This window comes from Lonchura striata, chromosome 7, assembly GCF_046129695.1.
Source record: "Lonchura striata isolate bLonStr1 chromosome 7, bLonStr1.mat, whole genome shotgun sequence".
Classification (NCBI taxonomy): domain Eukaryota; kingdom Metazoa; phylum Chordata; class Aves; order Passeriformes; family Estrildidae; genus Lonchura; species Lonchura striata.
Genome location: NC_134609.1, coordinates 7,966,948 through 7,984,637, shown reverse-complemented (window position 1 = coordinate 7,984,637; position 17,690 = coordinate 7,966,948). Strand labels below are relative to the sequence as shown.

General features: G+C 41.9%; 1 protein-coding gene and 1 long non-coding RNA gene across 2 annotated transcripts; both read left to right on the top strand.

The window, feature by feature from the left end:
• The first annotated feature begins 4,450 nt into the window (after window positions 1–4,450).
• LOC110468634 (pulmonary surfactant-associated protein A) lies at window positions 4,451–6,151 on the top strand. The gene is made up of 3 exons (XM_077784500.1): window positions 4,451–4,517; window positions 4,819–4,896; window positions 5,591–6,151. Exons 1-3 carry the CDS (start codon window positions 4,451–4,453, stop codon window positions 5,965–5,967), a joined length of 522 nt encoding a protein of 173 aa, XP_077640626.1. The 3' UTR covers window positions 5,968–6,151.
• Window positions 6,152–10,149: 3,998 nt separating this feature from the next.
• LOC110468633 (uncharacterized) lies at window positions 10,150–17,500 on the top strand. Its single transcript, XR_013340255.1, has 3 exons — window positions 10,150–10,180; window positions 12,545–12,601; window positions 16,835–17,500. It is a non-coding gene; the product is annotated as an uncharacterized LOC110468633 (long non-coding RNA).
• Window positions 17,501–17,690: the final 190 nt, after the last annotated feature.

Here is a 17,690-nt window from a genome sequence, read left to right as displayed (position 1 = left end):
TATGACTTCTTTTTGTGTGTGTTGGTGTATAAACCTATCAGTTGATACCCTCAAATGCTATTTAGAACACCAGCATTTGAAAGATCTGAATTCTTCATTTATGTATTAACTTTTTTTAACGGACAGAGGTTGGGTACATTGTTTCTGTGATATTACTATAATATAAATATTTTTGATAAAATCTTTCCTTAAAGGTGCAATGAGCAACAATTCCTTATGTATAATGACCAGACCAGGAAAAATCCAAGTTAATATTTTTTTTCTTCATTTATAATAATTTGCTACAGAAGTACAACATAAATTTAAGACCACTAAATCAGAAAATTAGTTATTCCCCAAATGAAGCTGGTTTTAAGAATTAAGATCCTAGTACAAGTAAAAAGATGCCAAACATTCCAAGCCTTTTGAGACAAGTGGATCCTGTCTCACATAACAGAAATTGAATACAGTTAATACGGTATGATTAACAATAAGACTTGGGCCAAAAAACTATGGATATTTATTTCAGAAAGAATTGTCTCTGGTGTAGAATGATATCCTCTTTTATAATGGTGTAATATAATTAGTTATTTCAGCTTATAAGTGCTATTAGGAATTTTAAGCATTCAAAAACCTCCCACCAGCCCCCATCCATCCCTACCACATGTGAAGAAATTGATCATTGATTCCAACAAAAACAAATTTTTCTGATTTTTGTAGAAACTTGATTAAAAAACCCCATGGATCTTGAGAAAACTGAGCTCAAATTCAACCTTTTGTGAACCTAACTGGCAGGATGTGACACAGGCTGCCAGGGCTCCCTTATCTTGTATAAATTGTGAGCTGTACCTCAGAGTATCAGGTTACAAGTGATTTTTCATTATCGGAAGTTGAAGCATATTTTTATAAAATCCTATTAGCCAACAGCTACACAAACACAGCTGATTCCAAAACACAATAGATACAAGATTCTTGAAAATTAGAGTAGCACCTTAAAAAAATGATAAGAGGACTGGGATGTTTTTTAGAAGTCCCTGTTAGGAAACCAGGGCTTGGCAGAATTTCCCTCAAGGGTTGTAGCCAGCTGTGATGCCAAGTGAAACCTGGACTGAAGCTTTCACCCTTCTCTGCCCTTGTGGCTCAGGAGCTGAACAACACTGCAGAGCAAAGGTACCTTAACCCTTGAGGAGGCTGTGGCAATGGAACTATTCGACTATTAAAGAAATGAGATATTTTCCTGCTTTCTATTGGCTGTACAGATTCTGTATTTTTTCTCAGCTGAGCTGCACCAAGTAACATACCAGAGACATCTGGATCCTGCAGTTAAGTCCATGGGGCATGATGGCAGTAGCATTCATGTGCACTGATCACAGGTGAAATTAAGACTAAAATGCTGCTCATAATTAAATTTTTAAAAATGCCTGTTGAAGTCTGCTGTCCCAAGTGTCTACATCTTGCTGAATTGCTTTTAGTGCTCAGGAAAAATAGCCTTAGCCCGCCTCTGAGAAATGGGACCTCGTGTCTCCCTGTGTTCTGTGCTCTTCCTGCTATTCCCAGGCATGAGAGAGTTGCTGGGGACAGTCTGACAATTATTTGGAAGAGAAAAAAAAAAGATGCAGAAAACACAGAACAAGGTGGAAACAAGGTAGGGTGGAAACAACAGCAGAACAGAACAAAATCAACTTAAACAGAAAATCTTGCTGAGGTTAGGGGCATTTAAATACAGAAATAATAATTAGAGAATAAGAAAATAAGAATAAGAAAATAATTTTTAAATTTACCTGTGAATAACACTATGAAAGACAAAACCTAACTTTCAGGAGACTAAGTATACCAAGGAAAGGCTAACAAACAGGCTTATAGAAGGAGCACACAGCCATTCTACTATTCAGCTCTGTCTACATTTCTCAGAGCAGCTAAACTTTGTCCTTAGCAGATTTTGCCTTTGCCTACCTACACTGCACAACACAACCTACTCAGAATATCCGTCATTTACTTCACTGCCACTGAAAGTATATAAACCTCTTACTGATTGATGTGGAAACTGAAGAAAAGTTACCTTGGTACTCAAAAATAATTTGTTCTTCATCAGATCTGTGTCCTTGAATCTTGCTACACCTCTGTGATATGTGCTTCAAGGAAATATCAAAAAATCTATGGTAGTTATATAAAATATTCTATTAGACAATCAGAAACAAGCATATTAGAAATGAAGCTGTATTTAAATATCTATTTAACTTGCACCATCTTATTAATAGTTGATGAAAATCAAGACAAGAAAGGTTTATAATTTATCAAATCTAAATCAGTTTTTCCTCAGGAGTCTATCACAAGAAACATTTTGTCCCCCTCCTGGTTTCCCAGGCCCTGAGTCAGCATGTGAAACTCACAACCACAGGCCAAACCTCCTCCCCTTCTCGTAATTTCCTAAATTGTGGTTTCTTCCAAGTGCACTTAAATGTTCAAGTTGTTGTCACCATGGATGCAAAGGGCCAGGGTCTGCCAGTGACCTTTTCCAGGGCTCATCTAGAACCCAGGTACTGGCTTGTCTCATGTTCTGTTTGATTTTGGTGGGGCTTTTTCCCCAAAAAATATCAATTAAAAAACCTCTGCCAGAAGAATGTTGAAAGCATTACATCAAGCACTCAAAAGCTAAGAAACTTGAAATTTGACAAGAAACTTGAAACAAAGGTAACTTGTGCAAATTTAAAACAGCCCTCTTCCGTCAATGTGCATAAAACTGGGTCCTGCCTATTTGTTTTTCACAGGAATGGTGCACTCAAGGGTACTCAATAAACAATGCAGCAGGATTAATCCAGCATCTGTGGGCACTCCACCGAGGACAAAGGTGTTGAGGCACACATCAGAGGTTGAGGGCAGTGTGGAAGAGCAGGGCATGGGTGCACAGTGCCTGTGGAGGTGATCTGGCCTTGCTTAGCCCCAGGAGCACCTTGGACTAATACAGCTACTGCTGACATTCCCCATGCAGCCTCACAGCATTTCACTCCCCAGCTGCTTGGCTGGTGGCTTTGCTGCAACATCAGGATGCTGGCCTGACACCACAAGTGTGATGTGGCCACATCTGACTTGGTTGAACTGAGCACAGACTCAAACACCTTTCCTCAAAGTCTTCCCTGCACGCTGTTCTGCTGAGAACAGCTGTAAAATCCTTGGCAAGGCCATCTCCATTTCAGTGATGCTCCTCGTCCTGGGATTCTGTACTTACAGGACTGGCATAAAGCAGCCTCTCCTTCACTGAGAGAAAACTGCTCTTTTTGACACATAAATTTCCCCTGGAGTGTTCTATATTTTAGCAAGTGTCTCTCTAGCTGTCTCCTCTACATGTGCTGCAGATGCACCACTGTCATTTGTTGCTACAATTGTGAGATTCTGTTTAGTTACGAGACTTTGGTCATTTTATCACTGGTAAGTCCTCAGTCTGTAACAAAAATGATGGTGGTGTTCCTGGTGAATATTGTATTTCAGATGAACTTGTTATGGCTGGTTATGACACTCGTTCTGTGGCATTTGCACAGCCACTCTGTGGAAACTTTAAGTATTTCAAATATGAATTGAGAAATTTGTTCTCTTCCTGGGTTGGTGTTTTAAAACCTGTGAAAGTGATTCTACAAGTTACAAAAGTACCTTCTAATACTTTCCTCATGTTTTAAGTATGTTTACCTCTTGAAAAAAACTTTCCCCCTATCATTCAAGTTAAAGTTCATTAACTTTCCATTTACATGCCAATTCATATCATATGATATATTCTTTGTGCTCTCTGTAGATAAGAAGACAAATCTCAAGTTACATGCCCTATAAATTGGACCATTTAATGACTCTCTTAGTTCACACTGGAGCTGCTAGGTAAGTTGAACATCTTTAGATAGGTTGTTGCTTCAACTATGATGAATCTATTAAACTGTATCATAAAACTTTCCAATTTTGATCTGTATATCAATGTCTTTATTAATAATTTCACCTCTTTTTATAGACCATGTCACCTGTGGTGACCAAGATGCTAAAAAATAGATGCTGCAGTAGAAGAATAAGTATTGGCAGTTGTTTTGCTCTTAAACCAATTGAAAAAGACAGCATGTTCCATTTTGTCTTAAACATTCTCTTGCTAAAGCAGCATGTGTCTAATGGTCTCCTGTAAAATGAAACTATAAGTTTTTGCATGGGGGGAAAATGGCATATAATGGTATCTGATGTACAGGAAAGACCTTTGAAGGGATGTTTTGGGTTTTTGCTCTGTAGACTTTCATAGACTTAGCAGACTGTCTTTTGGGAAAATATCTTAATTGTCTGAAATAATTTTGCAACTACATGAATGGTATTCATGTCACTGCAGGCAAAGCATAATATGTGTAAGACTTCACACCCAGAAAAATTCTAAAACATTCTCTCTTTTTAAAATGCAGGACTCTACACTGGAGACAAAACCAGTCTGGTTTACCTTTAGCTTTAAATGATGCTGTCTCCACAGCTGCACAAAATCTTAGCAGTAGCTATTTTCCTGCTCCCATTCTGTGCTCAGGGTAAACCTGCAGGATTTCTTTCAAAGTTCTCTTTCAAGCCTTTTTATGGAGATAGGAGCAACAATGAACAACAAATACCAGGTACATGAAGTTATTTCCATTTTTATCTGGTGTGTTCTATTTTTATGCTTTGAAAACTCAGTGCTATCTACCATAATCTGATATGTGATCTACTTGAAATAAGATAATCAGGACTTAATATGAATTTCCTTCTATGAAGTAAGATGATGAGCTCTGCTTTATTTGAAAGCCAAGGCTGGCATTGTAAAGCAAAGTGGTTAAGAGCTGGTTTTGTTCACAGATCTCACACAACTGGCTTGTAATGAACATGGGGATGCTATCCATCAATTAGAACATCGGATTTCCAGACTGGAAGGAGGTATTTTATCTGCCTTTATTTTCTGCTGCTACTGGGTTAGTGGGAATAGATCAGGTGGGCAAAAATTGCTTCTTAGGAAAAAGGCAGAATTTTCTGCAGTTTTATTGCATTCCTTTCCTTTTATATCTTCTTTATTGGTATATCAACGAGTGAAAACTTTCAAATGGGGGTGGGGGAGTGGGAATTAGATTTTCATAACTAGTGGGAGACACCTGGGTTACAGTTCTGAATCATGAATGCAAGCAAGGCAGGAATGTGCCAGAGTAAAATCCCTGCCTATGCAGAGCTGCTCCATGCACACCTCGTGCCCCCAATAGACAACAGAACACTAAAAACATACTAAGACAATCATGATCAGATCAAATCTAAGATCACACTCACTCAAGAACATTGGTATACTGCAAATCACCTCAGAGCCTTATAGAGTCTCAGAGAAAATCATATGCTTTTTTTAGAAAAAAAATTCTTCATTTCCTTTCCTCCTCCAAATTCTTATGTGATTCTCCTGTTTCATCATCTGTGTGTTTCTTCCTATTCATCCCCTCCTCATTTTTATGATTTCAGGTTCTCCTTTCCTTTATCTTTTCCTGGTCTAATCTATAGTTATGGAGCAAAATAGCAAGAGTTAACATTGACAGCAAAATAAGCACAGAACAATGCACAAATATTTAACAGCTTTTCCCTCCTCCTGCAGTCCTTCATTTGAACAAGATGATAACAGAGTCTGGAGGAAAAATCTTTGCTACCAATGGAAAAACAGCCAATTTCGATGCTACAGTGGAAAAATGTAAAGAGGCTGGAGGCTCTATTGCTGCTCCAAAGAGCCCTGGCGAGAATGATGCCATTCTGTACTTTGTGAAATATTTTAACACCTACGCCTACCTGGGGATAAAACAATCCCTTGTTCCAGGAAGATTCCAGTTCCTGAATGGTGCTCAGCTGAGCTATACTAACTGGTATCCAAATGAACCTTCTGGCAAAGGGGAGGAGGAATGTGTGGAGATGTACACTGATGGCACTTGGAATGACAAAAAGTGCAGCAAGAATCTCCTTATTGTCTGCCAGTTTTAGTGCTTCCCTTGCTGCTCTCTGGAATATGCTTCCCTATAACTTCTGTCTTCCTTTGTAGCTAGTAAACTTAGATAATGCAGCATGAAAAAATAAAATACCCTCTTTCCCAGTCTGATTTGTCTTTTAAACAAATGCCAGCCATGAAGAGGAAATTGTATAATAAAAGCAGAGGCTATTTTTTCTGTTTGTTAATCATTGCCCACTGAGTGTTTTAATACTGCGCCTATGAGCTCCTGCTGATTTATTACAAGACCAAAAATTAGAGTTCTTGGCCACATATCTAAGGTGACTTGCAGCCACAAAACCTTTACCCATGAACCTCTGCTTTGTGAGTATTTTGATCCCTTTCTGCAAGTTTCCCTCACCAAAACTCCCCATATGGACTCTCTGCTGTTGCTCGGCCCACGTTGCTTTGGCCACTCTCACCCCCAACAATGCCCTGAAAGAAGACACGAGCAGTGCTGCTGGGGTGGCACAGAGCCCCCTTCTTACATACCCCACTGGAAAACTTCAGCCAGCAGGTCTCTATCCTTCATGCACCTCAAAAGTGGTGACCAGAAGCCACCTGTTCAGCAATTCCTAATCCCTTTCCTGGCTCAAGGAGCACAAGAACATCAAGATCCCCTGTCACATGGGATGTGTGTGGAATAAAACACACAGGAGACAACAGGAAAATTACTAGGTCTATGTGATTTAGGGAAAATCATCAGAGCCATGACATGGCAAATTTTTTTAGGCTATATTGTGATGGGATTCAGACACAACTAATTTTGGGCACCGCAGAGCTGCTTGTCAGACCCTCATTGGGATTCCCACAGGGCCAAGGCTGGTGGATGCCCAGTGACTTGGCACTCACTGCAGAAGCTGCTCAGTCTCCACCATCCAGTTTAAGCCAAAGGATTAAGAGAAATCTTTCTAGGCTTTGCTTGAGTCTGTTCACCTACTGAAGGTGAGGATTCCCCAGGTTTAGATTCACAGTTGTGCAGTATGGCTGCACACTCACAGATGCCTGATTTGGATTTTTCCTCTCTCCAGGGCAGTTGACTTCAACATAGCTTAGGCATGAAGGCTCTGCATCAACTCTGTGACATGGTGCAAAGGCTGGCTGAGCATCTGGTGGTGCCTCCATAAAGCCAAATTCCTGACTCTGAGCCACACTCATTCACAGTGTTAGTCCCAGCTGGGTGACAGAAACCTGAGCAAGGACACGTCCAGCTCTAGAGCCAGATCAGCTCCCCTCACCCTCTGCATGACAGAGAGACAGAACAGCCAAAGTATGGAAGGTAAGAGGGGAGGGAAGGTGTGCTCACAGCTCGTGTGAACCTGGGGGCCAGCAAAGGGGCTGCTTGGGACCTTGTAGCTGTGCAAATCACTGTAATTCCAGAGCAGCAACTTGCCATGCACAACATTCCTGCACTGGCTTAAATTTAATTACAGGTTTATTTTGGGCACATGGTCTCACCACCTGCTCTGTGACAAGGAATGGGTCATCCTGGCCTTCTTTCAGCCCTCTGCTTGATGTCAGGGCCTGTGAATCATTCTTGCTGTTATTCTCTGCACACTTAAGCTGCTTGTCTTTTAGGTATTAGGAAAATTAATGTAGCAAGGTTGGTGTCAAACCAAGACACCTTTCTGCTTGAACAGCCTGGTGCCTGAAGGGGTCCACCTCCACAGGTAGACTCAATTACTCACTCCAGAAGTATTTAAATTCTTCTTCAAAATGCATACTAAATAGGACCCTGTTTCCAAGATCTATAAAATTATCTCAACATATGCAAAGAAAAACTTTTGTGAGCAAAGTCCTTTTTATCCATGCATCTCTTTGGCATGTAAGGAGATCTACAAGCTGTTAACAAGCGCCTTTATTTCTGGAGAGCACAGCCAAAATATAAGCTACCGAATCTCGTATCATGTGAGGTCTAAGTAGACTCCTTACATTCCACTATTAACCCAGTGGAAACAGGTACATAAAAGGGAAATGAGGACTCAGGAGTCCATGTGGCACTGCTTCACTTTCAAACTCCATTCTTACTCACAAACACTTTACAGCTCACCAGTATCTGCCTTCACCTATCAGCTCACCTGCCCAGTCTTCAGCCTTGCATGACTCCTGTTGTGAAATTAACTCTGCCACGAGCACAAGGAAACAGGATCACAAACATCAACTCATATAGTAATTTTCCACTCATCATCTTCCAGTAAAGTTTAAGAAATTTACAGTGATTAACATCAGCCTGAGAATGAAGCTGGACGCACAGCCCACCATCACCAAACATTTAAAGCCATGGTAAGTTTTTTATTCTATCCTGCTAATCTCCAGAGGGTCACAAAATTAAAGCTATTTGCAGGTGTGTATGAAAGAAAGCAGCTACTTTCAGTGTTAGTCTAATGAATATGCACCAGAGCAGAAATGTTCCACCACCTTCCCAACTTTGGGCTTTTCCCCTGTGGGCTCCCAGGGAAGAGAGTTAAGGACTTTGTTATTCCACAGCTGCAGGTGCCCTGCTGAGACACTGAGAAATGTTTGCCACCCTGCCTGAAGCTGCCACCTTCCACAGCCCTGCTGACAGCAGCCAGGTTTGGAAACAGCAGTCTTGGCCTGAAGGGCAGACAGGTTCAGCATTTGGGCACCAAATTTATTTCCTAAATCTGAACGAGATGGCTGTACAGCATCCTCTGATTTGTAGAAAGGCAGGGTTTCCCAAGGCTAGCAAGCATTTATTTCAAAAGCTGTTTTCTGAAACATTTGTGAACTTATTTTAAAAGCTTAATCCACCCTATACTAACTATAAATTCTAGTTGTGCTTTTAGAAACTACCACTATTTAACATGTATTTACTAGTACTTGTGGATATTCTGGACCACCTAGCATACCTGACAAGCCAAACTCTGGGATGTTCAATTTTCAGTCAATGGCATGCACTTTTCCACTTCTGATTGTAGGACTACTAGGACCACCACTAGGATTAAGTAAAGTTAAAATTGTATTAATCTGAAGAGTCAGTAAAAGAACAGGATAAACAGGTTTCTCAGAAGGCAACTTAGCAAGGAATCCGATTTTAGCAAGATGAAATATCAGTGTCAAATATCAAGAGAGGTCACTTGCCAAGTTCTGCAGGGAAAAGTGTTACTGATTCTGCCTTGTATAGTGGAAAACACTATTAAATTATTCCACCCATCCCCCTGTCAAGAATTGTTCAGAAAATTGTTTTGACTCTATAAAAATATCCATCATGTGAAAAAGTATTAACAGCTGTTATTCTCTGTGAAGACACCCTAGTTAATATTTTCTTCTGCTTTGCAAGAAACTGAAAAACCTGTTGCTGGTTTTGTGGCTTTGAGGTCTCAAGGGATCTCTTTGCAATCTGAAGCTCTGTACAGCCCTTTGGACGTATCCACTCCAGCACAGATTTTGCACAGATTTCATAGTTAAATTTTTAAGGCGGGCTGCAGTTTGGTCTTCACATCTTCTCTTGTCAAGAGGCAAGAGCCAGATGCAGCAGTGTGTTCAGGTGGGAGGGACACTTCTCTGGGGCTGCGTAGTGCCACCTCCACAGCAGCATGGAGAGGAGCCAGAGCTGGCTTAGCAAAGCCTCTGAAGAGGTTTTTACATGCACTTGATATAACAGATACTGCAGCAGCCTGAGCACAGCTGTGGCTTCTCAAATATTAAAATAAAGCTGAGCTGTTAAGTAGCAAGCGGGCTGTTGAATATACATAGGTGGAAGAGAGTTGGGTGTGTGAACACCTTGGATCTCCAATGAACTTAGGCGCATCAGCCTTCATACTAATAATCAGGCAGAATGAGTTACTTAGCCAGATTACTCACTCGCGAGTAAAAAGGATGTTTTACAAGGAAAGCCCAAGTGGTTCTCCGGTGAAAAACGTGCCCTCGTTTTCCGCTGCAAGCGGCTGTCTCCTACAGCAGGCTGCGTGTGCCCAGCCAGCCGCGGCTCCGCCGAGCCCGAGCAGGGCGCGGGCAGGGCGGCGCGGCTCCCCGCTTCCCGCGGCCGCTGGTGCCGCTCTGAGGGCGCCTTAGGCTGGAGGACCGCGGTCACACACCGTGCCCGAGCACCGGCAGCGCTCCCTGGGGCTGGCACAGCCGGGCAGCCGGCCCTGCCCTGCCCTGCCCCGCTCTCCTCCCGCGGGCGGAGCCGCGCTGGGCGCGCCCGGCCCCGGCAGCGCCCGCGGGACAGCGCCGGGCACGGAGCAGGTAAGAGGGGACGGAGAGGATCCGCCCGGATTCCATCTATAAAAGGGGGATAATTCAATTATTTTTAGTTTGGTTAAAATGTTGTCAGGCAGGGAAGAGTTGAAGAACGCAGAGTTCTTAGTCACATAATTAATTTTAAGTGCAAAATAGCTTGCTAAATGCTTAGAAATATGTATGTAAGTGGACTGCATAAGGCAATCCTTTATTCTCCTTTTACAGTGAGCACACCTCCAGCTAGTATAAGTTTACTGAAAAGTGCTTAAAATCTAAATATTTCAGAACTGAAAATGTCTGTGACTCAGAGTAACTCCTCACTGCTACACATTCAAGAATTAGAAACCTAACAGACATAATGCCACAATGTGTTATCTATGAGAGCATAAAACCATCTTTTTAGACAAAATACCAAAATCTGAATTCATATGTCCAGAAAAGTGTGATTTAAATAACAACTGAGAAACTCTTCTTGCATTTTTGACTGATTACAATTATTTTTGGAACTGAGATGAAACTAAGGGCTTGATCAGCTTAATCACAACAGTTTGCTATTCTAGTTTTGTCTATTAAATAGTCTGTCTCCATCATAAATTTTGTATTAAAAGTCTTCCCCCAGGTTTCATGCCTGAAAATTTTTGCTTCAAATTTTCATATTCAGATATTTTAAGCTTGATTTGTAACCTGCAGTGTCTTTATTCACTGAAAGATTTGATATATGTACATGCAGATTTCACTTTAAAATAGACTAATCTGCTTCACGCCTTATAAAGGCTGAAATATTTTTAAAAATGAATACTGAATTTTAATTAATACTTTAGTTACTTGTAGAGGGAGATATTTATAAGAAATAAATTCAGTGAAATTTCTGTTAATATTTTGATATTCTGAGTGTTTTCATACACTCTTGGTTTGAAAGGTTTTTCCCTCTAGAGACCAAAGCAGCACTATTAGATGTTTCTAAGGTTTCACATAATTGAAATGCAGCCTTTTCTCTAAGGTGCCAAACTCATTAATTTGATTTCTGGTTCTTACAGAAGTTCTAAGTGACAATTTTAACTTGCAGTGTAGTTATTTCTCAATCACCACCCTCTTTGCAAGTCCGTCACTGTGCCAGACATCCAGATTTGAGAATTTTCCCTGTTCTACCATTTGCTACCTCAGCCAGGGAAGCAGCAGAGGGATGAATTGACCCTCCTGCAGTTGCACACGGAGGATCCTGCAGCACTGAGAGCCAGCCCAGGGTAATTCTCCTGGAGAGTTAACAGGAAGCTGCCAGTTCAGGCAGAGTGAGCACCCAGGAGCACTTGTTTTCCCCACTTGAAGGGCAAATATTTATATCACTGACTGAGTGGAAAATGAAGCAGAACAAGTTCATTGTTGTTGGTTTGCCCCTTTCAGCTTGTTCTTCCTTTAGAATAAGTGTGAGCTTGGGAGAAGAGTGGTCACACCCCTCCAGTGTGGGAAGTGTTTCACAGCTCTGGTTGTGCTGAAGCCACTGGGAGCCCTTCTTTGTATCTGACAGAGCAGCTCTCAGGTGCAGATAATAAAACCCCTCCCCACATAAACAGCTGTAAGCCCTGCTTGCAGAAGATACTGAAAATTCAATATAGTCCATGTGGTTTTAGCTGATAAAATTTGTAGAATCTAGTGGTATTCCTGACCTAATAAAATACTAAAAATTGTATAAAGATATCACTAATAATCTTTAATAATTTAGATATACTGTTTTGTATTTTACACAAATTTTACATTGTTTTGTACTATTGATTGGGGGTTTTTATCCAATCTGACTGTATTCATCTCCACCAAAGTAAGAACTGAGCACTGTCACTAGATTTCACAAAGACAAGTCTTCGACTGACATTAAGTACTCTAGCTCCTAACCAGAATACCTGCCTGGAAACAAAAGAAAATATAAATATTCACTGATATAAAACAGACCTTGCAGATTTCAATCCCTTCTGCCATTTGTTGGCTGCATTTACATATTTACTGAGCTTCCAAAGTTTTAAAACTTGTTTTTCTGTTCCCAGAGTTTAGCCAGTAGTGTGACTTTCTCAGCACAGAGAAAAATTATATGATAGCAAATAATTCTGTAGTTTGGAGGCCCAATAAATTATATAAATACTTGCTAATTCAGATACCAGTTCATCTTTGAGCCCTATGCAATACATTTTCAAAGAAACCTCAAGTGAGAGCAAGTTACAGACTGAGAGGCCACCACCTCCCACAAGCATCTTGCTCAGGGGAACTTCTCAAGTTACAATAACTAAAGTTACTGTAAGACTCAGAGGGCTGTCCTGAACCTTCACACCATTTCTGTAGACTGCAAATAAGGTGGGTTTTTTTTTTTTTTTTTCCTTACAGTATTGCTGCATTCTGCATTGCTACCTTTGTAATCATTGGACACTGAGGAAGATATGGGTAAAATATCACATCTGGGGGTTTTGTAAGGTTTTCCCTGCTGTTAGTTCTCTAAAATCAAGATATCCATGTGTAATTTGGAGGGGGCAGGGGGAAACAAGATTAGCAGAGAAAAAGAACTGTCTTTTTAACCTAGCAAAGATTCCATTCAATAGAGCAGGCAGGAAAAGCACTCTTTAATAGTTTCAGATGGTGGGAAGGACTGGGGTGGATTCCTTGCAGGGCAGAGGTCCCAAGGCCACTCTCAGCTGCATCCCGCAGCAACACAGCAGCAAGACAGAGTAAATCATTGTCTCCCTATATGTGGTTTTGCTCTTTTTCCTAATAATCAAAAGGTAAGGTTTCATATCAAACAGTATTTTCTGGCTTTTCTGTATTGCAGCAGGCTGTAAGCCAGCACACAGTACATCAGCTAAAAACCCTAAAGAGAAAGTGTTTTGTTTCCTGCTTCTACTGTCCCATGCAAGAGTTATGTGCCATGATCTTAAAGTATTGCAATTGAAAAGTGAATATTTGCTAAGATAGTGGGAGCAGTGAAACAATCCACAATCTAGGATACATCTTTACAGTCTACTTTAGCTTGTATTAAATATATTGTTAGTGAAAGATACTAACTTCATTTCCAGAATTACGTAAGTTTATACTTCTGAAAGACAGAATGGTCTTTCATCAATTATAGTACAGAAAAAAAACCCCACCTCAATTTGTATAGCCTTCAGGCAATAAATGAAACACTGGAAATGGAAGGTACAATTGCAAATCACACCTCTAATAGATCCCTTTTTCCCCTCACCCTGTCTTCCTTATTGTATGCTTCTCTAAAGTATTTTAATTCACGTTATTCAGTGTGTTCAGCTCAAATTCTACACACTTACTCATCTACCCATTCATTAAATTCAGGGATAGATCTAGAACAAACTTCAATACAAGTTATTTTCTGGCTTAGAGACCAGATTTGACATGCTTACACATTCACTGATGAGGATTTTAATTGAGATAAAGAACCCCCAAAGCTCCAGTGACACCACGTATTTATTCTGAAGACTTTGCATTTCCAGAGCTATGTTTTGGTTGACCACTATTTTGATTAATTTATGCCTTCCCATAATGAAATACTGTATCCCTGTGAGAAACACCTGGTTAATAGAGCAGCTCCAGACCTTTCATAGCTGTGCTGAAGGGAACAGACTGGCTGAGATAGGCCTGAAACATTCAGAAGGGCACCGAGTCAAGGCCTGCAGCTCTGCTGATTGCACAGCACCACAGCTGAACAGCTTCACTTGGCAGTACACCCGTGTTCCCTTTGGGATGACTTCTGCTTTGATGAGTGTACCTTATTTTTGATTGTCTTACTGAAAAGTATGTATATAGTAACACTGACTTTCAACACAACCTTCTTGTCACATCAGCAGAGTTGTTGTATTCAGGCCCCCAAAGAACAAAGCACACTGTATGTTGTGCCCTCAAGCTAAGAAAAACCTTAGGACATGAGAACACAGGTACAGGAAAAGCTTGGAATAGGTTAATGCAGAACAAGCACACACTTTGGGGAATTTATGTAACACTTGGTATCACTTCCCAGCCAGCAGCAGCTTTTCTAGCTAAAGCCAATGTAGCCAACAGCTCCAAAAGGTGAGCAAGACCCTTGGAATTGATCTGCTGCTCTCACAGCCTTGAGCCACACATCCTTGAATCCTCAGAGCTGCCTCAACACTAGCACAGACCTTCACATCACTTCTCCACTGCTGCTGCAAAGCTGATCCTGCCCGAGGGCCGGGGCGGATGGAAAGGCAGCAGTGCTTCCCCATGGAGGGCTGCTGGGTCCAACCCTTCTTTCACTGCCAGGGCTACAGCTGGCAGCACAGCAGCTCCTCATCCAAGCATAGAAATATGCCATGTCATCTCCACCCAGGGATGAAGGAGAGGGCTGGGTGCTCAAACACACCTCACATTCCCCACCTCAAACCACAAGAAAAAAAAAACAGAGCCTTCCTTCACCCTCAGCATCCACTGTCTCTTGGGATCTCTATTTCTTACACAGATTGGGATATAGTCCAGCTGAAAATCACTGTAAGTTTGTTTTATACAGAATTAACTGGTGTGACCTTCCCTCACAGCCAGGATTTAAGGAAAGGAGCAATGCTCTGTTCTCACCCCACTAGATCTGGCTGCTGGCCAGTGGATGCTCTTAATGGATTTTTTTTTTTCCCCCAGACACTGGTGAGGAACCAATAAAGCAGAGAATGGGGACAGGGATTTCCCATGCAAACCATGACTGAATTAAAAAAAAAAAAAAAAAGAATGGCAACAAACAGAGAAGAAAAATAAAGGGAATGAAATGACAGCAAGATTTGAAACAAAAGCTAGAAAACAAAGCAGAAGTAGCAACAGTGAGAGCTTAAGAGAAGATGCCTGGCAGAGAAAAAGGCAGGAAAAAATGACCACAAAGCAAGTGAGAAACTGAGATATTTAAAGGAGTTAACTAACAAAGACATTCAGATTAGGAGACAGGAGGATAATAGAGCTTTCAGGTGTGTGGGTTCTGGCAAAGGACTTGCAGGCCTTATGACTTTCAGGTGTGTGGGTCCTATGGAAGAAATTCCATTGACCACTGCACTCCTTAAGACACCTCTCAACACTCAGTAGCCTGTGACATTCCCTGGGCAGCAGCTCTAGGCAGAAGAGAAGCAGCACAAGGAAGCTCCCTGAGAAAAAAAAAAAAAAAAAAAATCCCTCTCCAGGTTAAAAACAGCCTCACACCTATCTTGACCCACCAGCCAGTGGGCAGAGAATAACACAGGAAAGGTCAGAATATCACACAGCCCGATGGGCTCTGAAGCACAGCCCACACCAGCAGAGCCAGAGGTTGGAACAGATAAACACACACAAAATCAAGCAGCTGTTCTGCAGCTTGGGTGGCAGCAGACACAGCACAGCCCACTTCAGGGAATGAGCCTGGTGGGCAGCATTCCAGCTCCAGCCACCTCCTGCCACAGGGATGTGGCTTCACTGGGAAGGAGAGCAGCTGAGAGAGCTCCAGGCCCTGAGCTAGGGGAGCTCCAGCTGCATCCTCTGTGCTTTTTCTGTGCTTTTTCTGTGCTTTGAGATTTGAGATTGATCCAACTGGAACATGGCACAGCAGCCAAGGAGAGCTCCATCAGGACTCGCTTTCATTAAGGATATCATGGTCTGAATCCACCAAGATTTGATACTAGACATACACTGGTAACACACACTCTCCTTACAGACGGCAGGAAAAAAAAATGAGCTACTGGCAATTTTAACACTGTCATGTACACTGTTGCTGGAAATTATTCCAATTTTCTACTCTCCTCAGACATAAATACTCAGTAAAATCAACCTAGTTTCCATCATCACCTTTACATAAAGGTCAGGATTTAGTAACAAAAGCTCAGTAAAGCACATGCTTGGACAAACCTGAGACCTCCTATGGTGACTTGCAGTCCCAATTCCCACAGCAAAAGCAGCACTGCAGCCCCTCAGGAAACCTCCTCACTACTGATACGAAGGACTGGGGAGAAAAAAAGCTCTTCAGCAGCTGGCACCTCATTTATTCACCCACTGGTGTGTGGGTCCAGGAAGAGGACTTGTCATGACTTTCAGGTGTGAGGGTCCTGTAGCAGGAATTGCATTGAACACTGCATTCCCTAGGACACACCTCTTAACACTTAAAAGAATCAACACAATTTAACTCCTTCCTAAGAACCCTGCTCTTTCTATACATGGAAAAAGATAAAATATGCATTCTGATGGCAGTTCAATTTCCAATTCTCCTTTCCATCATATTCTTTTAATTTCAGCTTTAGCTTTGATATATGTCAGTGTAGTAATTGTTTTGTGTAATGATGTTTTAAGTGGGAGAAGAGGGCCTTAAAAATCAAAATTTTAAAGAGAAAGGCTTACCCAAGGGTTAGGACCAGTGCTTTAGGGTGGACCAGGTGTCTTACACCAGCATCAACAACTGCAACTGAGCCAAGGCGAAAAGACAGGCTGATGTTGTATGGAGGCTCCTCAGGGCACAGAAAAAGAGAGAGAGAAAGGAGGAGCTTTCTAGGGTCTGCAGCCCCCAAATGGGTTTATTCTTCAGGCTGAGAAAGGAACAGACCAAAGAGGCTGACCCCCCCTATTCTGGCTGAAGCAAACACACCTATTCAGACATAATTCCTATTTGCAAGTAAATAACGCAGCATATTTTTTGCTTCACAACTTCAGGCTCTTGACATGGAGGAAATCTCGGTGGAAACAATCCTGGCCCCATGGGAAATCCTGCTGGTCATTTTTGCTGCCGTGCTGGTCATGAGCCTCCTGATGCTGCTGCCCCCCGCCGCGGTGGTGCTCTGGAGGATGAGGCGCGTGCCGCAGATCTCGCTGCAAGGCTCCGTGTGAGCAGCCCTGCTCCCACCGCTGTCCCGGCAGGATGGGCCCCACTGGCACCATCCCTGAGCATCACCTCACTGCCCAAAAGTGAGGGAATCCCAGTGCTGCTGGGCTCCTGTGGGAAGAGGATGCTTTGTCACCATCCGCTGCGGCTCTCCGCACTTTGGCTTCTGTGTGTTGGCTGGGCTGTGATTAATGGTGTTGGCTCAGTCCCTAGACTGAGTTCCTCTCTTGTGGACAGAAAGAGAAGTAAGGATAATGCAGCACTGGATTCCCTTAATTAATATCAGGAAATCCTCCCTCTCTATAGTTACACTGCAAATACTACTGAAGCCTGTAACTGACTGACACTTATGCAGGTGGATTTATCCAAAGCATGCAGGATACTCTGGGGAGGCAGTAGTTTAGTCTGGTTGTACTGCAAAACCTAAGAAAAAAATAAAATTTCAGAGAATGTTTCAAGAAATAAATCTCCCCTGCTTCTGTTGTTTTATCTGGAAATTTTATGGTTTAAAATGTTCTTAAATTCCTTCCTTCTATATAAATTTTCCTCTTTCCTCAACCCCGTAGTGCCAGAGCAAACCCTTCTGGGGCTACAGCAGGCACATGAGGAATGGTCCAATTCTCAGGCCAGACACCAACAAGAAATTAATGTAAACACCCAGCAACCATTTACATGAATGACATTATG